A 26,700-nucleotide genomic window follows, 5' to 3' on the forward strand; every position below is an offset into this window, starting at 1 on the left:
TGCAAAAATTTCTACAAAAAGAAGAACTGAAATATAACATGTCATAAGAGTGAGCAAGATGTGCAGCGCCTGGTGACATACAGTAGATATGGCATCAGATGCAAATAAGCCTTTGTCTTCTTTAACTTTTTTTTGGCATGGACTTGATCACAGTGAAGACTATTGTGTGCAGCAGCCAATGGCCAGGTAGAGGTTAATTTAGGATGTGTCAGGACAGACTTTACACAACCTCAGTGTCAATCCTGCCCCCCTGTGCTTATTAGTGGGAAGCTGGGCTCTGATTCAGACAAATTGTAGGAGCTGAGCCTGAGCGGTGAGACCTAGAGGAGGAAGCCAGGTAAGAAACGTGTGCTGGTCCCGCATGTCTGCGTGTGCTGGTCCCGCATGTCTGCGTGTGCTGGTCCCGCATGTCTGCGTGTGCTGGTCCCATATGTCTGCGTGTGCTGGTCCCGCATGTCTGCGTGTGCTGGTCCCGCATGTCTGCGTGTGCTGGTCCCACTTGTCTGCGTGTTCTGGTCCCATGTCTGTGTGTGCTGGCTGCATGTATACAAGAATATATGGGGGTGGGTGCTATTGCAACTAGTGATATAGCAGACTAGGCAAAAATCTACATAAACATATGGTGAGCAGTCAAAAGTCAGGAACCTACAAGACATCTGGAAAGCCTCAGCACTGGAGTTTACGAAGTTTGAATCTAAAAACAAATGAGTCTCTATGCCTGATGAAGAGACCTGAGTAGTCTGGAAAGCTTGCAATTTGTTACCATCTTTTCAGTTAGCCATTAAAAGGTATCAACCACTGAGGACTCTCAAATCTAAATATTTTTCTATCTACTGGCTAACATGGTACAAAGATATATATTTTTCCCTGTATTTCTATACTACTTTTCCTTCATTTGGGATCCAATAACTGCGCTGTGTAAACTTGGTCTAAAGTTTTTTTTGCATTATCTGAGATTTTTTGTAAGTTCAGAAAGGGTAGGGGGTGGCTGCAAGGCTATGGACCGTGGCATAAATTGAAGCTTGTGCACTAAATCTTCAACAGGCTCCCAATGTTCACATGCTTTTAATAGTATTGGTCATCATAAATGGACCAAAGGGATATTTTTGGCTCCCTTAGGCTCTGGGCATGGATGCGACTTCACCCACTATAGTTTTGCCTTTGGCTATAAGACGGTTTTCTACTTTATGTAGTTGGGTATCTATGAATGGCAGGGGTATTGCTATAGAGAAGGTGCAGAGATACCACTCTCGATGATGGTACATTAGAAGGCCATACGACTCCTGTGTCACAGCAGTGTTATAAATGGTAGATGGTAGGAGAGGTCCTGTTAAGAGTCTCTATATCTCAGCCCAAACATCAAGTTAAGGGCAACTGGTTCCAGTGATTTAGGCCAACAATTTATGGCTAAATACCATTTGATTGCCTCTTTACTATAATTGTAAACTACCCGACCCCTAACTAAAAAATTGTAATTCGTCAGTATAGGGAATGGTGATGTGGGGATGAGATAATTATTAGAATAAAAAGGTGAAAACTTGGAGTTATGGCCCCTTTAGACGAGCCAATAATGAGCGTTTGTAGGAAAGGTAATTTTTAACTGCCTGTTTAGAAAGGCAGATAATCACCCGACGAGTGAGCAAAATGCTCGTTCTATTTCTGTAATGATTTTTAAGACGGCTTAAAAATCTTCTTTATTGGCAGCACTTTATTCAGTGTAAGCAGGTCATGCTGCCAATAACATGGCATTGTATGGGCACAGAACGATCGTATTAGCCACCATTCTGCACGCATAGAATATTCGTCGGCCAGTCTATTATACGACCGCTGATCGACTTGTATGTAGTAGATCAATGGTTAATAATAATGATGATAATCTTTTTATTTATATAGCGCCAACATATTCTGCAGCGCTTTACAATTCAGACAATTTACAGACATAATCGGCACTCTCCCCATTGGGGCTCACAATCTAGATTCCCTATCAGTATGTCTTTGGAGTGTGGGAGGAAACCGAAGAACCCGAAGGAAACCCACGCAAACACGGAGGGAACATACAAACTCCTTGCAGATGTTGTCCTTGGTGGGATTTGAACCCACCAAGGTGTCTAATGGCCTGACTTGTGCCATGTAAACCCGCCTTTAGACTAGCTATATTCACATCAGCCCACGCATTTCACAGTCCGACTACTGTAGATGTACTTTCGGTCCTGTTTTGATTGTCCCCTCCTTTGTAACATGAAAGCTACCGCAGAGATCTCAGGAACGAGGCAGATAATTGCGGTATTTTTCTTGTAGAGACATGAAAGGTTTTAGGTCTTGTGAGCCGTGTCGGGGCTGTGGCTGGAATTAGGGAAGTAGTATAGAATTGTAATAAATGTCTTATTATCCTAGTTTAGCAGTTCGTGTTACAGACAAACACTAGAAGACCTTTTGGGGGTATTGTATGGATAGTAGAGTTTCTCACATGGTTGAGAAGGACACACACAAATACTGGATATGATGTTCACTGTATATTTACTGGGTGGGTGTATACATAGATGTAAATGTATACACCCTGTGTGTACCCTGCTTTGGGCTTAGTAACTTATTCCAGATGGCCACAATAACCCACGGGCCTTTGTTATTGAGGTGTCACCAAATTCCTGAACACGAGTAGTCCTAGCAACAAATCAACCATTGATTGCTGATAATATTGTGACCAGGGTCCTTGGTGGATAATTTGTACCCTCCCCCGGGGTCTCTTTTCAGATAAGAAGAGAATGAGTTTTTTTGTTTGTTTTTTTAGCCTTTTTAACTCTCATTATTACACTTTTTTCGTTCCATTGTGATTGAAAGATCCTCTGTGCTCCTGTCTTACCACCCAAGAGTGGCTTCTTTTCTAAATAACTTGTGAAATATAACAAAAAATAAAAGAAAAAGACCCAAAATATTTCAGGCCAGGGTGTTCAGTGCTGTGAAAGATTAAGGGGGCATTGTTTGGCACCTCTGAAGACAACAATGGCTACTTCACTGGTTAGAGTATCTCGGTGGTAATAAAAGCACCAACGTTGCAATAGAGCACTTAAACAGGTTGTTCAGACTTGGGGTTCAAGTATGCATTCACTTTGTGATGGCAGACTTATGAATCCTCACAGCGAGCACGGTGCGCACTCTCAGGATTCTCCAATGCCAGAAGCAGTGTGACCACAGGTATGTGATTTGCATAATTCTGACCACATTCCGACTAGACGTGTCCTGCCTTGCTCAATTCACTTGTATTGAGACAGGCCGTGCACGTTTAGTTGGCACGTGACCGCACGTATGCAATATGCATACCTGCGGCCATGTGACCGCCCGCTTCTTGCACCTGAGCATCCTGATATAGCGTAGTGTCACATAGTGACTGAGACTAGATACCCAAACCTGGACAACCCTTTTAAGCAATTAAAAACTCTACTACTGGACAATCTCATAAATACATGAGGTAAGCACATACTTAGGCCTCATTCCGACATCTGTTTTTTTCACGTAGGACATCACGATATATACTCGGAACATGTGAAACCAGCCTTAAAACATCTGTCGCCTACTCACACAAACAGAAAAAAAGTATGGGACTCTTCTTGGGGGCTTTCACCCATTTTTTTTTTTTTTATAGAATAGTGGAAGTTTTATACTAAGGCCACGGCCCTGCTATCAGTATTTGGTCAGTATTCAGTCAGTATTTTTTTCTCAGAAGTGGGAGCCAAAACCAGTAGTGGGTGATAAATGCAGAATTGGTGACTTGTTTCTATTATACTTTTTTTCTGATTGTTCCTCACCTGGTTTTGGCTCCCACTCCTGAGAAAAAATACTGACTGAATACTGACCAAATACTGATAGTAGGGCCGTGGCCTAATGCCGAGTCTACCAGATTGACTCATCAGGGTCACAAGAGGGTGATCCTTGCTCCTATATACCCTTTTAAAGGGATTGTTCGCTAAAGATGACTCATGTCATACCAAAAGCCAGAACATCATAGAGAAAGGGATTGGGGGGTCACTTGGTTTTTTCCAGAACAAAGAGCAACCCCATGATGCAACACATAGTGCAGCGTCCCTCCTCATTGACAACTTTTTAAATAATCTTTCAATATATTTTGGAAAATGAGGGCATTTGTAGTGAAAAGATTGTGATTGTCAATAGTCCTGTAGTATAAGGTGTGTGCATCATGTATAAATTTTGCATGGAATTGCCCCTGGTGTAGAAAGCCGGCTGCGTGCTGGATAAGTGCATTGGTATCAAAGCAAACATAGTCTTAGTTTGCCTTTAAGAGGGCAGATCTGGGCCTAGCAACTGAGGAAATGAGGCACTTCAGGGCTTTTCTTCTTGGGTTGGAAAAATCCAGATAATTTAGGATTCTATGAAGCAGAGAGTCATGTGTTTACTTAACTCTTTCTCCACCAGACGCCGCAATAAAGTCATTGTGAAAACTGTCTGGAGTTATCAGTTAGGAGTGAGACTTTCTGTGAGACTATCACAATGGACTCTTGTTAGTGCTTGGGTGTGAAATAGCAGGGGATCTTTATTACAAGGAAGTATTTAGATAGAAAAAATTATGTTCTCCTAAGCACAAAATTATGTTAGCATTCCTACTAATGCCCATCTTGCACCCAGCCCCCCAAAAATGAGATTTGGGGAGCTGTTCCCAGGACAGTAACATGCAGAAACCTTTTTGAAATTGGTGTCATGGATTACAACCAGCTGCGACCAGCGTTTCCTTCTGGTTATCCAATAAAGGTATCACTCCGAGAATACTTTTGTAATTTTTGGGCATAAAAGTATTTATATTGATTTTTCTGGCTAATACAGTACCACAATATAACTTTGTATTGTATTCCATGTCCTAGGAACAACTAACACCAGCTGCTTGATGACTCTACAAACAACTCCCCATATCAGAGCTTCCTCTAGGTGTAAAGTGAGCAGTAGGATATTGAGGTTTACTATAGTCATTGCCTGGGATTTTTTAGATCTATTATTTTGTACTTGAAAATCTCTGTTTTGTTTTTGCATCCTTCTTGTTCTAGTTGTGCAGGTGCTCTACAAGGAGGATGAAGTCAACAAGTCTGAAAATGTAGCCATCCGCTAACCCATCAGTCTGAATCAGTCACGCATGTGGTTGTTTTATACCGAGCCATTATAGGGTTTCTATTCTAAAGAATGTGGCCTTTACTTCTTAGATTAGGTACTCAAAGTAAAGAATGGGTGATAAGTTAGTTACCCATAGAAATTGGTTTACTCTTTTTTGGCGAAACTTTAGAACCTGTTTCTCGTTATTAAACTACTGCCTGAAAATAATGATCCTCCTAATTAGGATCTTAATGATCCATTCCATGTGTCCTTACATTGCAGCGGTCTTTATCTTTATACACCGGTCTCCTGAATGCTACTTGGTGCCAAGCAGTCCTATGGGTGTGTATGGTCCCACCTCATTGCCTGCTTTGATCCAGAGGAGCCGGGATAGCAAGCTCACAGCAAGTGGATGAGGAGGAGGGTGGTCTGTACTTGCCCATCAGACCGCTCTGTGCCAAAAACCATGTGTTTATGTAGATAATTTTTATTGGTATGCCAGGATGCAGGGACGCACAGAATAGGTCATTAAGATCCTACTTGGTGCTTGGCAGTATTTTAATAATGGGGAAACGTGACTGAGTTTTCGGCCGATGGCTATCTCTGTCAATTTTCCCATCCACGAGCGCTCGTTCGGCTGATTGTTCCTGTGTTTTGTATGAGCAAGCCACTGACTTTCATGTTGGCTGGCAGCTTAGCTCCGGGAGGACAATGAAATCGGACATGTCCGGTTGACATCTCTCCTGACCATCAGTCGGCCAGCACCCTCCTACACCTCAGACTGTTGGCCGAAACCGGTGATATCGTTGGTTTCAAGTTGACATTAGTCTAATGTATATGGATCTTAAGCTTCTACCAGGAGTCTAATCTCCCCCAAAACAAAAGCATCCTGCATGGTCCTCCTCTCCTCGGACACATCAGATGATGGTGCTAGGACAATTTTTGTGTAATGCGTATAGGGGTTTTAGGAAGTTAGTGTTGTCTTTGGAATGGAGGTGGAATTAGGAATATAGCAGGATCGTAGTGCATGTGTGTATGTGTATACATGTTGTGTAATGTATTCATGTTGTGTAACTTATGGATTACCGTCTGTGTGCAGAGAAATATTGGAAGTTAAATGGGACTGCTCTGATCTTGTATACTATTATTCACCAGGATCTGCAGCACAACAGGCCTCGCTGTGCGACAATGTGTAACGAAAATGTAACGTGCCCATTTCCAGACAAATATGAAGCCATCCTGTTCCCTATCATCTACAGCTTCGTCTTTATTGTGGGACTACTGGGTAACCTAACTGCGATCGCAGTGATCGTCCAGCTAATCAAGAAGAACAACATTTTGGGAGTGTATCTTGCCAACCTTTGCGCCTCTGATCTCATGTACATCTTCACCCTTCCCGTCTGGATAGTCTACACCGCCAAGGAGGATTGGGATTTTGGGATGCTTAGCTGTAAGATAGTGGGCTTCTTCTTCAATGCTAATCTCTACACCACTATTGCCTTCCTCAGTTGTATAGCCACAGACCGCTTTATTGCCACCGTTTTTCCCCTACGCTCAAGGTTCATTCGGAGCATGAAGAAGGCGTTGATAACATGTGTGGTGGTGTGGATCATTATCCTCGGATCCCACTCTTATTTCTTGAGCAGAGATGATCTGTTTATTCAAACCCAAAATGTTGCACTCTGCTATGAGAAGTATCCCATGGAGCGATGGATGGCTCATCTCAACTATTTTAGAACTATTTTATTTCTTATCCCATTGTTTCTTCTCGTTTTCTCCTACTGCTCCATCATTCGTACGATCCATCATGCTTGCAACATGGATATCGAGCAAAAGAGAAGAATTACTGGCCTTCTGTTGTCCATGACCGCCATCTTTATCATCTGCTACCTCCCCTATCATGTGATCCTTTTTATTCGTTCCTACGTCAGTGACTTGGCCTACTGCAACTGCGAGCTCGAAATGCAGATCAGACCAGCCTATCGGATTTGCTTTGCCTTCACGAGCCTAAGTAGCGCTCTAAACCCTTTTATTAATATTTTTGTCAGTGAAGGGGTAAAGCGGGATTTGAAGAGGGAAATCAAAGCTATCTGGTTTTGTTTGTTATATCGAGGAAGAGCTAACAAAGGGAGAAAAGGGAAGTGCCTTAACTTTGTATGTCATGAAGCCACAAGAAATGGTAATCATCTCCTGTGCACACATCAAACCAAAGTACAGACCCGATTCTAGATAAAGAAACCTTCACCTGGTCGACGTTGGGATTGACTATATGTGTAGCCCTTAATGGTATGGATTAAAACTTGAGAAATCTGCAAAATATGGCCAAAATCAAGAGGACTACATCAGGTCTTTAAGAGGACAATCTGAAGACATTGCGCACAGTCCGATATATTATAACCCATCTACTTATGGATCTTCATGGAACATTATTGACTTCTACGTGGAGACCACTCATAAATGCAATCCGTACCTGACTACTCCATGAATTGAGTACCTTATGTCTTTTTAAGGGAGTTGTCCAGGCTTAGAAAAACATCACTGCTTTCTTCCAAAACCTGCGCTACACCTATTAGGTTGTATGTGGAATTGCAGCTTGGCTCTATTCAGTACAATAAGTGACACTATTTTTGGACAAATGCTTTTCTATTCCTAGATAACTCCTTTTAATACAATACAGGGAACCAGACCATGATGAACAAGTGTTTTCCAAGTTGTCCTCTCCAGGCCGTAACTGGGTCAGTGACCACAGATTTTTTTTTTTATTTGCAATCTCAGTATTTTTGATTTTGTATTTTTTTTTTTTTTTTAGAATTGATTACATTTGTGTCAGTATTACAGAGGTTTGGAAACTTTTCCATACACCTCTGGTCTAAACTTTGTATCAAATCTTAAAAATATTGATCTGTATCAGATCTATGGCTTAGAAAAATAAAAAAGGTGCTAAAAACTAGAATTTTATAAAGCCAGAGAGTCCAATTTAGGAGTCATAAAAAGGTATAGTTAAGTTATTTGACCTTGAGATGAATTGTGACCGGGAGCAATAGATTGTGCTGTGCAGTCTTAGTTCATAGTTAACTTTTTTTCACCAGATAACACCATTATCACTTATGTACAGGATAGATGGGAGTGGGGGTCTGGCCACTCGGACCCTCAACAATTGGTAGAATGGTGAACTTTTATCCCCATTAGAATGGAGCAGCAAGTTTGACTGCTGTTCTGTTCATTCTCTATGGGGCTGCAGAGCGTGCGCTCTTCTTTTTTCAGGTAGCCCCACAGAGAAAGAATGGAGCATAGGGTGTCCTACAAGCTGCTCCATTTTGTAACATGGATAAAAGTTCCCTGTGGGATAAAAAAAAAAAAAAAAACCTCCCCATTTTGCTAGTCCAGATCCAGGCGCTTGGACCTACATCGATCAGTAAGTTTTCACCAATCCAGTGTATTGGTGGTAACCCCTTTAAAATATACCTTCTGTTTAGGCCGGTTTCACATGTCTGAGAATAGACAGCAAAGTCAGGACCAGCACAGGTCTCCTTACCCGAACTTGACGGCTCGGATCAGGTGATCCACGGGTGGTCCGTATTCTGAGGCTATGTGCCCACGATGCAGAAATGCTACATATTTTTTCCGCTTCTACCTGGCAGGAAAAACGCATGTGGATTTTACATGCGTTTTTCCCGCCAGGTAGAAGCATTTGTAAAGCGTTTTTGCATGCATTTCTGCATGCGGGTTATCAAGCGCTTTTCCAAGCGATTTTAGCATCACTTGGAAAAGTGCTTGACAACTGGTTCACACTATATAAATCCATGCAACCGGCATGGATTTATAGTAGTGTGACCAAGTTAGTTTAAAAAAAAAAAAAGAACAAGAATGGTAAAAAATTAAGATTATGCTTACCTTCCGATGTCCTCCCGGTGTTTTCTCCGCTCCGTCCAGTGTCTTGGGCGGCTCGCGGTGGTGTGAAGGACCTGAGGTGACGTCATTGAGTCATGTGTCAGGTCACATGACTCAATGACGTCATGGCAGGTCCTTCACAACACCGCGACCCATACAGCAGACCAGACGGAGCAGAGAAAACACTGGGAGGACATCGGAAGGTAAGTATAATCTTTATTTTTTATTTTAAATTCTTTTTTTTACAGGTACTATGGTACCCAGGTCTGGAGGAGAGTCTCCTGGGTACCATCCGCACATTGAACCGTGTGATATCCGCATGTGCAGATGCAGTGATGCGGATGTCACGTGGTCCAATGCAAGTCAATGGCGGTGATTACGCTGCGTGTCCGCAAAATTAATGGACATGCTGCATATTTTTCCACAATGATAATCCGCAGCGGAAATTTCCACAGCATGTGCACAGCACATGCGGATTATCATTGGGGACCATGGGGCACGTATTACCAAGCGGCAAAAACGCCTGAAAAACGCATAGTGGGCATGCAGCCTGATCGTGAAGGTTCTACTTGTGAAGCCAGACAGTTGTGTTGAAATAGTGATCTACATACCCATTCCGTTGACTTGTTTTGGTGCGGTGTTTCCAACTTTTTATCACAAAACCGGCTTAAAGAATGGTATTTTAAACTAGGTTTTCCATAACTTAAGGTTCCCGCATACACATTAGATAGCTTTTGGCTGCAGTTTTATCTCCCGATTCCTCCATGCACAGGAACGATTGGCTTTTTTTTTTTATTAAAGGGGAATGCGGAGAAAGCCTGAATAACAAATGTTGCCATTGAGGTTCAAATTTCTTGACCCTTATATCCCCCCCCCCCAAACATCATTGTCGTGTAGTCGGAGGTCCCTGTACATATTAGACTGTAGGGCAATCTTGCCGCTATTGGTTTGTTCAGCTAACTTAAGTCTGATATGTGTGGGGACATGTACAGTAGAAACGTTGCCAAAAGTCACTAAAGAAAAATACAAATGGCAAATTTCTTCTCTATGGGCTGTGTTGGGTATTATAAGTCAGTCCTATTCAATTGCATGGGGCTGAGTTGCAGTACCAGACACGGCCCATAGAGGAGAGAGAGTGGAGCTATTTAAGTAGTCGTGTTTTCCCCCAGTCATGTAACCCCCTTTAAGGAGCCATTACATTTGAAAATGGTTGATAACAGAAAGCAATAAAATTCCTAAACTTCATAGTCCCTTTTAGTGAATGTATTTGAGCACAAGCCCAGCGGCCACTCATAAAGCATGACGGTATGACTGACGCTGGTGTCTCAGCGGGGTGGGCCTCGCAAATCGGGAACATTAAATCTTTGTGCTTTAACAGGGACCAGTTTTTTGTTAGAGGGACGCTTCATGTTGGGTGTTGGAGGGGCGAGTCACCATGTTTTACCACCGGTTTAAAAATGAAACGAGACTATTCTAGTAGCATTGAATTTTTTTCTAATATTTCTGATATGTGCTGTAAATAACGTTTTTGCCATGCGTCACAAAATATCAATAAAGTTGTTTTTTTACTACTGATGACGTCTGTTTTGCTCTCGTAATAACGGCGCCTCCTAATGGCCAGATTGGATAACACAGTGCATCACTGTTAATACAGAATATGTTGAGCTGATGGGTTATATTCTAGTTTACATGGATACTGATCTTCATCTTGCTGCCCATAGCAACCAATCGGAACTCTGCTTTCATTTCATAAAGTGCTCTGGGAAAATGTGAGCAGCACTGTGATTGGTTGCTATGGACAACAGGACCAATATGTCTGTGGCTCACTGAAATACAACACATTTTCATATGCACTCACTCGCACATCCTCTCGGCTGTGGCTGTTGACTACAGCTACATGACTAACTAAAACCTGTCTCTAAACCATGGAAAAAAATCCACAATGTGACTCTTTAAACCCTAGGAAGTAACTATATATATATATATATATATATATATATATATATATATATATATAATATGACTTGTGACTACGACATTTCCCAGATAGTTGGCACCAAAATTATGAACTTAGGGTGCCCATACACATTTAGACAAATGTCCACAGAACCCTATGTCTAGGAAAGAAGGATTAGGCATGTTGGATATTAGCATGTCCAATCCTTTTCCTGCAGGAGATGGCCAATGCCAATACCCTTCACAGGATTGACCTTTCAGCAAACCTGCCCATAGGTAGTGTTAAATAAAGTGAGCTTTACTTACTCCTCAGTCTAGCCTTTGACCTGGTCTCTGTTGATTGGCAGCAGCGGTGACATGTCAACAGCACTGCATCAATCAATGAGCTCAGTGGCTTACACCGTGTAGTCTGTGCAAGCCGCTAAGTTCAGTGATTGGCTTCAGAATTGTTGACATGACGTCACCGCTGCAGCCAGTCAACAAGAGACTGGGGCAGTGGCATAAGGGCAGCGCTGGACCTGTGAACGGTACATAAAACTCCCATGGTGCAACTTACACTTGAGAATGAAGAGCAGGCATGAATAAGCGTATAACCTCAGTGTTACCACATATTTGTGTTGCTTATTTGCCTCCTCAGGTAGGCAGCTGCACCATGGCACCAGTGAAGAACATCAACGGGAAAGTTACCCCGAATGCCAGAGTCTATGGAGGCGTCCAAATTTTTGCCCCATACCCCCTTTACACCACCACCCCTACTGTGACGTCATCAGGATCTGCAAGTGTCACTTTTTTTTTTTTTTGCTTATGCAGAGGAGTTTGTCATCTGCTGCCACTGAAACCAAAATGACAAAGCCTAATGAAATGAGCTTTGTCATCTTGGTCGCGGTCTATGCAGAGCGTAGGAGTTGATGGTAAACTCATCCCGATTGCTGCACTCTGCATAAGCAGTAACCAAGATGACTGAAGATGAGCAGCTAATGTAACCTTACAGATTAATGTGCACGGCCGTTGATTCAATACTATCTTCATTCATTACTAAGCAAAAGGTTTATTACTAGGTGCTTCTATACATTATATTCACTTTTTCTAATCCTAACAAGGGGTGACGCTTAGGGCCAGGGTTAGGGTAATACAACAAATTGTTACTTTTTTATGTAATACATTTTTTTTTTTAAATTTTAGCAAAAGGCTGAAAAAAATAGGACATGAAATAGTGAGTCGAAATTAATGATCGTTTGTTTCACTGTACCAGCCGACAATCATCTGTGTCTTAGACGTCAGAGGGGAACATAAAACCCTTAGTCGCCAGGGTCACTACTTTTTGCACCCCTTTTGTACATCTTCTTTATCTCTGTTTGCTGCTGCACTGATGACTTCCTCTTTGGATCGCCGCTAATCATTAGGGGACCCATTGATATAATTAAAAGTATAATTAAGTTTTATATTTATTGCAATTCTGCCCCCAATCACCATTATCCGGTGAAAACTCAGCGCTGCATGCTATCCTTTGATAAAACAAATGAAAGAAAAGTCATCGCGTAAGACGTCTTAAAAGATGCTTCAGTAAAAACGAGTTTTGTTTCAGTATCAAAAACGATGCGGGTCCGGTATATGAGCACATACCCTAAAGGTGTTGGTGTGGTCTAAACCTAGCGTCTCATCCTGGGTTTGTACGGCACGATCGTGGCTGATCAGCAGTCGTTTAATTGCCTGTTTAGCCAGGCCGAACACAATTCAATGTGCACAGAAGCGGTCATTAATTCAGGTTGTTTTTGTGGCCGTAGAATATCATGTTATGAGCAGCACATCACCTGTTTACACGAGGGACAACTATGATTCTTTAAAGGCAGCGAACAAACGTCTTACTCATTTGTAAGGTGTTTACCACCATGTTTAGATGGGCCAATATTAGGGAACAATTATATTGGACCATTTAAATGGGCCTTTACATAGAAAGTCACTTTTGTTCACTGCCTTTTAGTGTTTTAAAAAATCTGCTTCAATATCACAATAATCATTGCATTCAATGAGCTGCTAAATTGATAAAACTTGTCAAAAGGGGCATAAAAAGAATTCAGAAATGGCAACTAAAAAAAAGTTTGAGTCCTTATTCTGGTGTATCGCACAAAGGTGGAATGAGTCATATTGGTGCTAAAGGCAGCCTCTTCCCTTTCAATTCCCGAAGTATAACACAAGGGCTGTTCATTTATTTTCGCTTTTACCCATCAATGCTTTTCGTTCTGCCTCTGTCCTCCCCATTTATACTGTATGGTTCTCAACATAGGACTTGCTGGCCACCAGATTATTAAAGGAACTCGCCCCCTTACACCACGTTTTGCCACTCAAGCACAGCTTCTTATAATTGTGTTTCACCCCTTAATAATACCCTTCTTTGCTTATGTCTGTTTTCATACGTCTGATATTCACGGTCTGACCTCTCTATCTGGACTGTCTGTTGGACCTGAACTCAACAGTGTCACGTGCATATAGGAGACTGTTGAGTACAGGAGACCCCCGGCTAGTGCCGACATCGTGGACCATAAGCGGACCGTGAATGTTAAAGATGTTACTAGCCTACCTCTAGTCACAAACCCTGGTATGGTAAGCATTAAATGTAGCTGACATCTGATTATTTTTTTTTTCAAATCAATCGCCTCTTCAGAGAGGAAGAGGACTGGAACTCTAGTGAATGTTTGCCCTCATCAGTGCAAAGCAGGAGAATAAATTTGACTGGGTGAGACTCTTCTGACAGGCGTGTCTAAGGGGTAAAGTTTCACCTTGTGAAGAGTGCGAAGTTGACATAAAGGAGACTTCTAGGCAACACAATGCTCCTCTGGGAATTTATATACTGAAATAGCCTCTTCAGAAAAGAACTTTAGTGCCTCCTATTGGAAGTAGCAATCCACAAGGAGAAATTTTCCCCCTTAAACCTACAGACAGAAGCTTCTCACTGAGCCAAAACCACTTTCTCGCTTTGCACTGATGAGGGGCAAATACCCCGAAACATATCTGCAAATGGAGTTTTATCTTAAGTCATGTAGCAAGGCCCTTTTAAAGGGTTGATATTGAATTTTAAGATATATAGGTGGCACTAGAGTTCCTATTCTCTTCTTCTCTGAAAAGGCTATTTGTATATGTTTGTTTGCAGAAACTATTAGACAATAGTATTTACATGACTGTTTATTTCCAATTAGGTTGTGTCTGAGGATCCAGAACTATTCTTCAATGGCATGTGGAACAATCTGCGATTATTCGGCTCCATATGAGGCCAAACTCTTCCCCGTTATCTATGGATTGGTTTTTATCTTCGGACTGGTTGGCAACTTGGCCGCCATAGGTGTTATCTATCAACATGTGAAGAGGGGTAATGTACTTGGTGTATATCTAGCTAATCTCTGTGCCTCCGACCTCATGTATATCTTCACACTTCCAGTGTGGATTGCCTACACAGCAAAAGATGACTGGCTTTTTGGGGCTCTCACTTGCAAGATAGTAGGGTTTTTCTTCAATGCCAACTTGTACACGACCATAGCACTCCTCAGCTGTATCGCTGTTGACCGGTTTGTTGCCACAGTGTTCCCATTCTGGGCCAGGGCATTGCGAACTATGAGAGGCGCCATGATAATATGTGTTGTGGTTTGGCTGATTATCTTGGGGAGTCATTGTGTGTTCCTTGGCCGGGATGAACTCTTTAACTCAAGTCAGAATGTCAAGCTTTGCTATGAAAAGTATCCTATGGAACAGTGGATGGCTCGTGTCAACTACTTCCGTATCTTTGTGGTCTTTCTCATCCCATTGGTACTTCTAGTGGTCTCCTACTGCTGTGTTGTTCGGGTGGTTCACCGAAGTCACAGTTTGGAAAAAGAGCAGAAACGAAAAATCATTGGGCTCTTAATGACCATGACGGCCATCTTTGTCATCTGCTACCTTCCGTATCACATTGTGCTCTTCATCCGTTCTTATGTGAGCGACCGTAACATCTGCACCTGTGACATAGAGCGGAAGGTACGTCCAGCTTATCGGATTACTTTTTCATTGACCAGTCTCAGCGCTGCTTTGGACCCTTTCATCAACATATTCGTCAGCGAAAGCATTAAGCAAGATCTTCTGAAGGAGGTCAGAGCAGTATGGTCTGGATTTCGATCCCTTCGACACGCACAAAGTTCTATAAGGCGGACTTCAAGGAATGATGGATATAACACGGTAACGCATCACCTAGAAAACGATCAACTACTGGAGAAGAAAGTGGAGACTGCACTTTGATATGTAAAGGTGGCTGGTCTATTTTGTGACAAGCAGCAAATTGAGCCAGGGTTTCCATCGGTCTCCAAAAACAGCCGATAACTTGTATGTTCATCTCCCTACGTTTTCGCAGTCTCCAACCTTCCTTCCTTATGTTTTTCATCTCCTTAAGTTTTCACGGTCTCCAACCTTCCTTCCTTATGTTTTTCATCTCCCTACGTTTTCACGATCTCCAACCTTCCTTCCTTATGTTTTTCATCTCCTTACGTTTTTACGATCTCCAACCTTCCTTCCTTATGTTTTTCATCTCCTTACGTTTTCACGATCTCCAACCTTCCTTCCTTATGTTTTTCATCTCCCTACGTTTTCAGTCTCCAACCTTCCTTCCTTATGTTTTTCATCTCCTTACGTTTTTACGATCTCCAACCTTCCTTCCTTATGTTTTTCATCTCCTTACGTTTTCACGATCTCCAACCTTCCTTCCTTATGTTTTTCATCTCCCTACGTTTTTACGATCTCCAACCTTCCTTCCTTATGTTTTTCATCTCCTTACGTTTTCACGATCTCCAACCTTCCTTCCTTATGTTTTTCATCTCCCTACGTTTTCACGGTCTCCAACCTTCCTTCCTTATGTTCTTCATCTCCCTACGTTTTCACGGTCTTCAACCTTCCTTCCTTATGTTTTTCATCTCCCTACGTTTTCACGGTCTCCAACCTTCCTTCCTTATGTTTTTCATCTCCCTACGTTTTCACGGTCTCCAACCTTCCTTCCTTATGTTTTTCATCTCCCTACGTTTTCACGGTCTCCAACCTTCCTTCCTTATGTTTTTCATCTCCCTACGTTTTCACGATCTCCAACCTTCCTTCCTTATGTTTTTCATCTCCCTACGTTTTTACGATCTCCAACCTTCCTTCCTTATGTTTTTCATCTCCCTACGTTTTTACGATCTCCAACCTTCCTTCGTTATGTTTTTCATCTCCTTACGTTTTTACGATCTCCAACCTTCCTTCCTTATGTTTTTCATCTCCCTACGTTTTTACGATCTCCAACCTTCCTTCCTTATGTTTTTCATCTCCCTACGTTTTTACGATCTCCAACCTTCCTTCCTTATGTTTTTCATCTCCCTACGTTTTCACGGTCTCCAACCTTCCTTCCTTATGTTTTTCATCTCCCTACGTTTTCACGGTCTCCAACCTTCCTTCCTTATGTTTTTCATCTCCCTACGTTTTTACGATCTCCAACCTTCCTTCCTTATGTTTTTCCAAAGAGGTAACAGAAGAAACCCCAGACACATTTAATGCCGTCCCTCCTTTATTCCTCTTAAGACTACAAATCCAGACAGTGCATGGAAAACTCTGGAAACGTAACTTTTATTTAACCTGCCGCACTGAGCCCCTTGGGAAAATACATGTTTACATATTAATGCCTTTTTTGTAATAACTGAATATTCTTTAAAATAAAATTACATTTTCTCTTTACTGTTTTGTTTTTTTAAATCCATCCTAGAAAACCATTTATGCATTTTTTTTACACCAGCAAGAACAGAATCCAATGGGAGAGGACATTACCTACTCATGCATTATAACATATGGCATGCAGCCTCCAAAATCCTTGCACACTCCATGGTCCTAATGACTGAGATATGTATTTGTGTAGCTCTTGGCAACAGCCCTTATTTTGTGTTTTCTGTTGCTAATCATGGGATTAAGGCTACATTTAGACAAATCTTTAAATTCACGGGCTACTCTAGTATGTCGGTTGTGGACTTGACTGCGTCCATGTGCAGCTCATCCGCATTTTCGTACGTGACAAGTGTAGGCTGCGTTTTTCTAATCTTTTTCCTCGCAGTGTGGAAAATTGTTGTGCATTAGCCAACTGAGTTCCTTTGGTCAGTGTGGACAGCACACCGGCCAAAGATAATTTTGTCTAAACCTAGCCTAAGTCTGTTCTCTTTCAAGGCCTCCCAAAACATTAAAAAAAGAAATGGATATAAATATTCCCATCAACGTCCAACATGCTTTGCTCCTAGGCCAATATGGCCGCTTGTAATTTCAACAGTTTTTTTTGTTTAGTTGCTTATTAATATGGACATGCTGGCTAAAAGGTGCCCTGGAGTAAGTGATGGATGCAGGTTTCCTCTAAAAATAAAAGTTGTATTAAAGGTTTGCGTGAGCAGTAATTTGCCATGCAAATATTTTGTAGAGATATGGAAGCGGATACGTGCCGTGAAACCTACAAGGCCACCTGCTGTAGACACAAGATGGTCAGTTCTAGTAAAAATGCAGTATTCGTTGGGGGTCTCTAGTGAATATTTAGCTTGTTAGACAGTAAAGTGACTACCTAACACCAGATCTCATCCCGCCAGATCTCCTCTTGTGTAGGGCCTTCTCTGCTTAAATGCCGATGCTCTATCAGCACTTCTCCCCTGATGGACCCCAGTCTGGAAGTAGGGGAGATAGTTTTATTGTAACCGTGCAGGTAGGGGAAGCCCTAGAAGTGACCTGATCTCCCTAACAGAGGTTTTCTATAAATAAACTGCAATATAAAACCCAATCCGGTGTTATATCTCCAAGCGAGCAGTGGGTTAGTCATCCTAAGACTAAAGCTGTGGTTACGTACTAGGTGCTTACAGTGATGCTGGGCATGACCTGATACTCTAGTGGGTAACGATAATCCACAAGTATCAGAAGCTGCTGAATGGTTGACACATGATCCACCACAATTATGGATCATCCAGCCTGGGGGTGTAATGTGGCCCATGATCCATGATATTCCCATGAATCGGGCTCTTACCATTAAGAGGCTTTTGTACCATCACTGTTGTACAAAAATTCAGAAACTTGTACAATTATTTTGACCACGAGACTTGATGCCTCATGACCAGAGCCCTACCCTAATTGAAGCCTGTGCCTATCATAATGGTCGGGTGCATGTTGACCTGTTGTCAAGAGCTTCCAATACAATGGCCTAATTATTCGGATATGAGGAAACCAACATTGTGCAAACAGAACTTCGTGAACATTTCCACATGGATGTGTTATGCATTCTTGCTTGTAATGTCTGCCTCCTCTTTGACACAATCACCCAGATACAACCTACCTCAAGTATCAGAACTGGTCATTTTTTCTACTTGGGACCACCAAACCCACCCATATGTGCTCTCTTTCTGTAACCCATGGAGTCGTCGTATGGGATAAACGAAAAATAAATCTCCGTATCATTAAGTCCAAGCACTATCTGTAGAACTTGAGAAAAGGAGACCTGTGTTCCCTAAAATTAGTTCTTCATTGACGTTGCCCTGGATGGTCTTCTTTGCCATGTCTCCTCTTATTACTGTTTATCGGATAAAAGTAGGCCAATCCTTAAAGGGGTTGTCTGATTTGGATAAAATATTATCAAAAGTGGTCTATACTTAAAATTAGTAAAGTGAACCTGTATTGTTCCAATGTATAAAAGGGTTTGTAATGTCAGAACCCCTCTCCAATCAGCTACAGATGTTCAATCTATTTATAAGCATATGCTTTGCTATCTAGATCATGGCTGCAGCCCATGAATCTGTGTAGCGCTTTATGGATATATCTATTTTCTTTTCTTTCATACAGGTATCACTCAAGATACTAAAAAAAACACACATATATAGCTTCCCCAACAAGTTTCACCTATACAGGCTTCCTCAGGGGCCTATAGCTATACCTAATGAAGCCTGTATAGACGAAACTTGTTGGAGAGGGGTTCCAACATTAGGAACCCTTTTAAACATTGGAACAATACAGGTTCACTTTAGTAATTATAAGTACAGACCTCTTTTTAATGAAAATTAATAAGTCATGTTTTATTGCATCCCTTAAATAGGTTTTATTTACCCTTTGGGTAATATCTCATTATGGAGGACCCAGAACATCAATACGGCACATTGGCAGCCCAGTTATTTGAATGGGAGCTGTGTAATGCTTCATGTCTCAAGTGGTGGTGCTGCAAAAAAGCAGAACACTTGCTGCAGGAATTTCCCTTAAATACTTAAAGGCATTTATTTTTTTTATTGCTTTTTACTTAAATGCATGTATTTTGGATTAAAAATAGTTTTTACAATTGCTTTTCATTAAAAAAAAAAAACCAAAATTCACCTTTTTCACTTTATTTCCCTGCACTTTGCGGACCGCAGAATAAGAATCAACCATGAGATCGTCCACATTGGGAGATTGTAACTCTTATCTGTCTTTTTCTGAAGTCAAAATCAAATGAAAGTTGAGCTGAAGTTTGATGTGGTCATAAATCAAGTGAGAATAGTTCAGTAAAAAAAACAGACAAAAAACAAATAGCTGACTGACCGATTCTCAGTTAACTCATTCTAGAGCCAGAAATGAGCAGAAAATCACAAAGCCCAACTGTGCAAAATTTTTCATGAAATCCAGTTGCAAAAATTTTCTGCATTTAAGTAAAAAAAAAATCCATATTTTCCCATATTATTAGGTGCGACACACTGAGATCAACTTATCCTTGAGCGACTCCTGTAACAAAAAGGAATGTGTGACAATAGGACAACCCTTTTAAGGAAAGCTTATGTCCTTCTCAGATGGGCTAAGCTCCTGATTTTGGTACAACCAAGTGTACATAAAAGTAATAGTTGCAAAATAAGATGAAAAAATATTCCCCGCACATTTATTATTGACCATTATTTACAGGTAGTAACTTTCCTTTTCTATTGTAAAGGCGTGAACCTGTAAGGATACGAGTTGTGCTGTATGATGGAAGACCTAACGTGTGGCTGAATGTGTAAAAAAAAAAAAAAAAAAAGGATTCTTCTCATCTGGATTTGGTGTTATGTTATTTTGTGCCAGGAAATGACAACTCACATATTACTATCCTTCTCTCTACATGTTCAGGTCTTTCCCTAAAATCACACAATTGTGTAGCAGCCGCCCCAAACATTGCAAGAGTTTTCTGAAGTTCCTTCCTGCATGACTGTCGCAAGTGATATAAAACTAGATCCTCTGTCCTCTCCTACACTTCTAATATCTGTGCTCTTTTACACTCTCCGACCATCCCGGTTCCAGAGGGAGAGAAAATAAAAAAGGATTTCGGACTCATACCCAGAGTTCTCAGCTTCATTTCCCTTAACCAGACATACAAGTCCCGAGAGTCCGGATTCTCATCACGTTTCTTACACTTAGAGGCGTAGGCTGATTGCTACACAGTAATTCATTTTGGGCCATTTATATACTGTATGTTTATGTTCACCAGACTCTAAAAGAGTGAGATACATTATACCCACAGGGCCCCAGAGGAACCAAGAGGGGAATGTTGTAGGATGGAAGTTTCAGGATAAAATTTTAACACTTGAGAGTTTGTTGTTTTTTGTTTGGGTAGGAAAACTATGTTCAGGAAATGCATAGACATCAAGATTCAGTTCCAAAACATTTCAGACCACCTGTAGAAATGAGGTCTGGAAGGGTTATCGCTCCAGGTGTGTGTTCTGCTCCCGGCTCAACCCAAAGGAAGGCGGCGGAAGAAGTAGAAAAGGAGGGGGGTATGTAGGAAGCTCCGTGCTTTCCCCTTATGGTTCACTTCTTACGGCCCCCAGCACTGGATCTGCGATCAGACTCTCTTTTTATGTTGCCTTCGTCTGTGGAGGAGGTAGTAAGGAGGGTCTGGCTCCATTTGGCTATCTCTGCGTGTTCAGAGACGCAAGTGGCCATAGCCGTAATCCAGTTTTTCATCTCCTCCTATAAATGACAGAAACAAAAAAAAACATTCAAGGTGTCAATATCATCATTATATTAGAAAAAGGACTAGAAAACTATCATTGAGGGTCTGTCATGTTAGTGTAATGCACAGTCATAGAGCAGTAGAGGGGTCACAGGGGTCTTTGTCCTTAGCCAGAAATCTTAGGGGTGGAAAATTTCAAAAGAAAAGAAAGTAATTCTTTTTATTTTACTTTTGAAATTTTGATCCCTTAAGTAGCGAAGACCTGGAGCAGTGCATGCGGCCTGGATTTCAGGCTGGGTGACCCAGCTCTCCGAGCAGCGGCGAACATGATCCTGTGATCGAGCAGGGAGCCGTAGGCCCCACCACTCTCTATCCCGTAGGTCTTGGGCTGCTACAAGGCTGTCATCAGCGTCCCAGCACAGGTGGATCAATGACGCCACTGCGCTGCGCAGAGTATGCCGGCCTGCTCTGTGTGTGCGGAAGACAAGAGGACTTTTTTTTTCTTTTGCAGTGGGTGGCACAATAGTGGCTTTATTAGTTTTAGAGGGCACTCACGGTTCATTATATGATTTAAGGAGGCACTATTACTGGGTTAGGGGTGCAATACTTTCCTTGCCCTGGACGCTGGCAACCCACCCTACACCTCTGGTATAATGAATCTTATGATCTGTGTTTTAATGTATCCTAACTTGAGTTGAGCAAAAACATTTGCAGATTCCTGGTCTATCGGCCATATCGGTAGTCTGTGGACACGGGACAAGAGCCCTACTACCTGACGGCATCCTCAGCGCCACTTCTGATTAGTAGGACCTCGCAATGTCATTCATGCATCATGCCACAACAATGACATCCCACCGAGCCTACTATTCAGGAGAGGTGCCAGGGATGCCACAAGTAGTAGGGCATTTGCAGGTCTCTAGTCCAGCACCTATGGACTGCCACCAGAGTCCGGCAAACCTTTTTTGCTCCACCCTAATCCTGATACGTCAAATTGACCGACTGTATATGGGGTGATGTTGTTTCCAATCTCTACTAGATAGAATAGCACAGTGTACGGGGTTATTAAGGGACAGTCAAAATGTCTGTCGTGTGCAGTCTATTGGGTGAAAGAGGACTTATGGGACGTCCCATAAAATCATCTCTTTACATATTAATGACCAAAACTCCATAACCGGATGGGTAATAATGGAATTGCACTGAGCCAATATCACTGGTTTTGTTTGCAGTGAGCTCTTAAAGGCGCGGTCTATAACTTTTCTATACGCAGCTAAAGAATTTTTACTAAATGTAATCGGGGAGAGTCAATGGTCGCTAAAGTGATGGCTGCTCACCTCATCTTTTGCGTGGAAGAGGAATTCTCTCCCGTCCGTTGACCTAGAAGAGGAGACATTTGCATTTTACGTTTGATCACCACCGTTCCTCCACGATCCATTTTATGAGTGATGGAGGAAACCTCACCTGAGCTTGAAGACAAACTTCTTTTTCTTGTACTCATTAGCCACCTCACAGGTAGCTCCATGTAGATTAAGCAGCGGTTCCCCCCCATGTGTAGCCCCTGAACTCTGACTCTTTGCATCCTTGTAAACCCCCAAGTCCCCTTTGTTTAGCACGCAGTACAAGTTTACCCAGGACCTGCGAGAAGCAACGGAGATATGAAGGTTAGGAGCCCCTGGGCTGTTAGTACAGACTTTACTGCTACTTGCGGAGAGACCCCTGCTCCTGCACGACACTCTACACTCACCTATTTGAGGCCTTTTTACTGGGGCCATCCAACTCGTGTTTCCTGAAGAGGTATCCTTCCTGTTGTACTGTATGGGAGGGAGGAGGTGGAGGTGGTGCACTGCTCTGTGCGGGGGCTGATCGGGACCTCCGAGCTTCGCCCGGGGGTTGGTTTGGGTCCTTTGGTCGAGGCCTTCTCCTTGGCTTCGGTCTGTCTCTTGCTCTTGGACGATCTGGTCTTGGTGTCCTATCCGGAAGTTTATCTATACCATTGGGTAATCGCCCCGGAGAATCTCGGCTCTAGAGATGAAGAACAGAAACTGTTAAGGAAGCATCAGGAAAAATGGGTTTTCTACCCATATTCACTGGCTGCCAGCTGCCTGTCCACAATAATGGAAAAACTGCTTTCTTAAAACTGGCCATACATTGGAAAACTAATATCAAATGATGGAACAAGTGCCCATACAGTTACTTACTGGAGGGTTATTCTGTGACGCTTCCTTTTCCTGCAGCTGCTCCACAATGTCTGCTAGTGTCGCCTTTCTACACAAAGAGATGATCAGACCAATAATGATTGCAGCCTCACCATACACAAACATCATTTTTTCTTTAAGCTGATTATAGACCACTAGATGGGCAAGAGATCAGTTTTTTGGATTTTTTCCATATGTCCAAATGTCAGACTGGACAGAAAAACAGGCCACCTGCACGCAGCTCGACAGGTTACCAACATCTCACTCTTATACACAATTATAAGGACTGTGACCTGGAAGGATTTGTATGAAAAACTAGTAGTAAAGGGATTTTCCTACTATAGAAAGTGATGGCATAGAGCTAGGCTGTGCCGTCGCTTCCTGACTGGTGCATATTTGACTGCCGAGACCACAACCACCCCTCAAAATGAAGGAGCATCAGCCTAAATTAATCTGTGTGGCTCTATTTTTCCGGCACAGTGATGCTCCTGGCCACCTTCACTTCAGTGGAGTTGTGTTGCAGTTCCTTGCACAGCGGGCAGCTAGGAATGTAACTTTGCAGGAGAAATGCCAAAGGGACTTCAAACCATAGGTTTTTGGGATTAGCTGCAATACCAGAGAATGTTGCACAGTGGAGAGTTCCCTTTCTGGTATCGATTTGGCATAGCTTTCTTGTAATAAGCAGATGCTAGATCCCTCCAAATACATTAGATAAAAGATGGCAGAACCCTCCGAATTTGGCGGGATCAATTGACCATCTAATATGTACAGTGGTGTGAAAAAGTGTTTGCCCCTTCCTGATTTCTTATTCTTTTGCATGTTTGTCACACTTAAATGTTTCAGATCACAAAACAAATGTAAATATTTGACAAAGATATCACAAGTAAATACAAAATGCAGTTTTTAAATGAAGGTCTTTATTATTAAGGGAAAAGGAAATCCAAACCTACAGGGCCCTGTGTGAAAAAGTGATTACCCCCTAAATCTAATAACTGGTTGGGCCGCCCTTAGCAGCAACAACTGCAATCAAGCGTTTGTGATAACTGGTAATCAGTCTTTTACAACGCTCTGGAGGAATTTTGGCCACTCATCTTTGCAAAATTGTTGTAATTCAGCCACATTGGAGGGTTTCCGAGCCTGAATCGCCCTTTTAAGGTCATGCCACAGCATCTCAATCGGATTAAGGTCAGGACTTTGACTAGGCCACTCCAAAGTCTTAATTTTGTTTTTCTTAAGCCATTCAGAGGTGGATTTGCTAGTGTGTTTTGGATCATTGTCTTGCTGCATAAACCCAAGTGCACTTCAGCTTTAGGTCACGAACAGTTGGCCAGACATTTGCTTCAGGTTTTTTTAGTAGACAGCAGAATTTATGGTTCCATTTACCACAGCAAGTCTTCCAGATCCTGAAGCAGCAAAACAGTCCCAGATCATCACACTACCACACCATATTTTACTGTTGGTATGATGTTCATTTTCTGAAATGCTTTGTTACTTCTACGCCAGATGTCATGGGACATATACTTTCCAAAAAATTAAACTTTTGTCTCATCAATCCACAGAGTATTCTCCCAAAAGCCTTGGTGATCATCAAGATGTTTTCTGGCAAAACTGAGATGAGCCTTTAGGTTCTTTTTGCTCAGCAGTGGTTTTTGTCTTGGAACTTTGCCATGCATGCCATATTTGCTCAGTTTCTTTCTCATGGTGGAGTCATGAACATTGACCTTAACTGAGGCAAGTGAGGCCTGCAGTTCTTTGGATGTTGTCGTGGGGTCTTTTGTGACTTCTTGGATGAGTCATCACTGCGCTCTTGGGGTAATTTTGGTTGGCCGGTCACTCCTGGGAAGGTTCACCACTTTTCCATGTTTTCGCCATATGTGGATAATGGCTCTCACTGGATTCCCAAGGCTTTAGAAATGGCTTTATAACCTTTTCCAGACTGATAGATCTCAATTACTTAGTTTCTCATTTGTTCCTGAATTTCTTTGGATTGCAGCATGATGTCTTGCTTTCGAGGATCTTTTGGTCTACTTCACTTTGTCAGACAGGTCCTATTTAAGTGATTTCCTGATTGAGAACAGGTGTGTCAGTAATCAGGTCTGTGTGTGGCTAAGGAAATTGAACTCAACTTCCCAAAGATGTGATAAACCACTTTTTAATTTATGTTTTAAGGGGGAAGGGGGTGGAGGCAATCACTTTTTTCACACAGGGCCCTGTAGGTTTGGATTTCTTATTCCCTTAATAATAAAGACCTTCATTTAAAAACTGCATTTTGTGTTTACTTGTGTTATCTTTGTCTAATATTTAAATTTGTTTTGTGATCTGAAACATTGAAGTGTGACAAACTTTCAAAAGAATAAGAAATCAGGAAGGGGGCAAACACTTTTTCACACCACTGTATGTGGTGTACGTAGACTCTATGTCGAAAAATGATGAGGGTGCAATAAGGGATTGAGCATACTGATCTTAGCCGAAAGTTCATATGCATGAGGAAGTTGGGAGAGAGCGGCTGACAGCTTTATAAGGTGAAGACCGCTTCAAGATGTTCACCTTATAGTATTAGGATTCTGCTAAAACCCCAAATACACAGAAATACTGCTCTTGTCATAAGGGTCAGGATCTCCTTTTAAGCTCTTACCCGCCTTGCCTGTCAGGTTCATTCCTTGGCGTTTCGTGCTCGCTTGACTCTTGTCTTTCCGGCCTCCTTTCGTGCCTTTCTCTCCTCCTTTCGGGTTGATCATGTTTTGGGGTCTCTTGCTCACTGGATCCCTGTCTTTCCAGCCTCTTATCGTGTCTATCCCGCCTCCTCTTCTCCTCCAGCTGCTCTGGTTTGGGAACCTCCTGCTCACTGGACTCCTGACGCTCTAGTCTGCGATCATGTCGGTCTCTCCGTCTCTCTCCGTGCCGACTAGATTTACCCTCTGCTTTCTCCGTGGCCATACTTTGTGCAGCTTTGAGTTCCGATCGCTCTGCCCTGGATCCTTCTGGAGCAGGCGGTAGTTTCTCTGTCACCTTGGCCTCTACGTGGTCTATCTTTGGTTGCAGTCTTTCCGGTTTCATCTCCTGCCGTACATATCCCACCCGGGACTCTGTCCTCTCTGCTCTGGTTCTATGGCTATCCATTTGAACCCCATTGGGGATGGACAGGGTGTCTTTTTGCTCTGGTTTTGGTTCTGTTTTGTCTTGGATTGTGTGATGTACAAGGGGTGATGGTCGCACTGAGTCAGTTGTGTCAGGGAAAACTCTACGACCAAGGAGTGGGGTTGCTGGTTGCTTGCTTTGTTCTGCTCGCATCTTCTCCAGCTTGCAAAACAAAAAGAGAGAAAAATGGTTTACAATACTTCAATATACAGGTTACCCCGCCACTTAGCCCTACTTCATGTATTCCTTACCGTAGTAAGCCTCCTCAGAGAGCTGAATCTCTCCTCCCAAGCTGCTGCTGTTTTTCGGAAGGCCTCATGTCTTCGTATCAGCTGCTCCACCTCGTCCACGCTGTTACCCAGCTCCGGACTCTTCACTATGGGTTCCTGTGCGGTGAGCCAGGCGTCGGCCACGCCAGCTTCCTGGGCAAATTGATGGACTTCAAGCACTGAATTATAGGAAGAAAAGTGAGAAAAGTTA

At 42.4% G+C, this 26,700-nt stretch overlaps 3 protein-coding genes across 4 annotated transcripts in view; 2 read left to right on the forward strand and 1 right to left on the reverse strand.

The window, feature by feature from the left end:
• Positions 1 to 16,662, forward strand: part of LOC141154922 (G-protein coupled receptor 4-like) — a 45,262-nt gene extending 28,600 nt beyond the window's left edge. For both annotated transcript variants that reach the window (XM_073641482.1, XM_073641481.1), the window contains exon 2: positions 14,136 to 16,662. In XM_073641482.1, the coding sequence (XP_073497583.1) occupies positions 14,167 to 15,204 (1,038 nt within the window). In that variant the 5' untranslated portion in view covers positions 14,136 to 14,166 and the 3' untranslated portion in view covers positions 15,205 to 16,662. The remainder of the gene's footprint in view (positions 1 to 14,135) is intronic.
• LOC141153245 (G-protein coupled receptor 4-like) lies at positions 236 to 7,953 on the forward strand. The gene is made up of 2 exons (XM_073637947.1): positions 236 to 337; positions 6,250 to 7,953. The coding sequence occupies exon 2, from the start codon at positions 6,283 to 6,285 to the stop codon at positions 7,321 to 7,323; it is 1,041 nt and encodes a 346-aa protein (XP_073494048.1). The 5' UTR covers positions 236 to 337; positions 6,250 to 6,282; the 3' UTR covers positions 7,324 to 7,953.
• Positions 16,538 to 26,700, reverse strand: part of SPTBN4 (spectrin beta, non-erythrocytic 4) — a 140,777-nt gene continuing 130,614 nt past the window's right edge. The window contains exons 31-37 of the mRNA XM_073641480.1: positions 26,472 to 26,668; positions 25,718 to 26,382; positions 23,086 to 23,152; positions 22,632 to 22,909; positions 22,349 to 22,522; positions 22,222 to 22,264; positions 16,538 to 20,907 (exon numbers count right to left, since the gene is read on the reverse strand). Of these exons, the coding sequence (XP_073497581.1) occupies positions 20,746 to 20,907; positions 22,222 to 22,264; positions 22,349 to 22,522; positions 22,632 to 22,909; positions 23,086 to 23,152; positions 25,718 to 26,382; positions 26,472 to 26,668 (1,586 nt within the window). The 3' untranslated portion in view covers positions 16,538 to 20,745. The remainder of the gene's footprint in view (positions 20,908 to 22,221; positions 22,265 to 22,348; positions 22,523 to 22,631; positions 22,910 to 23,085; positions 23,153 to 25,717; positions 26,383 to 26,471; positions 26,669 to 26,700) is intronic.

Source organism: Phyllobates terribilis, unplaced genomic scaffold, assembly GCF_046119375.1.
Source record: "Phyllobates terribilis strain yellow unplaced genomic scaffold, ASM4611937v1 Scaffold_7__3_contigs__length_470593459, whole genome shotgun sequence".
Taxonomy (NCBI): Eukaryota; Metazoa; Chordata; class Amphibia; order Anura; family Dendrobatidae; genus Phyllobates; species Phyllobates terribilis.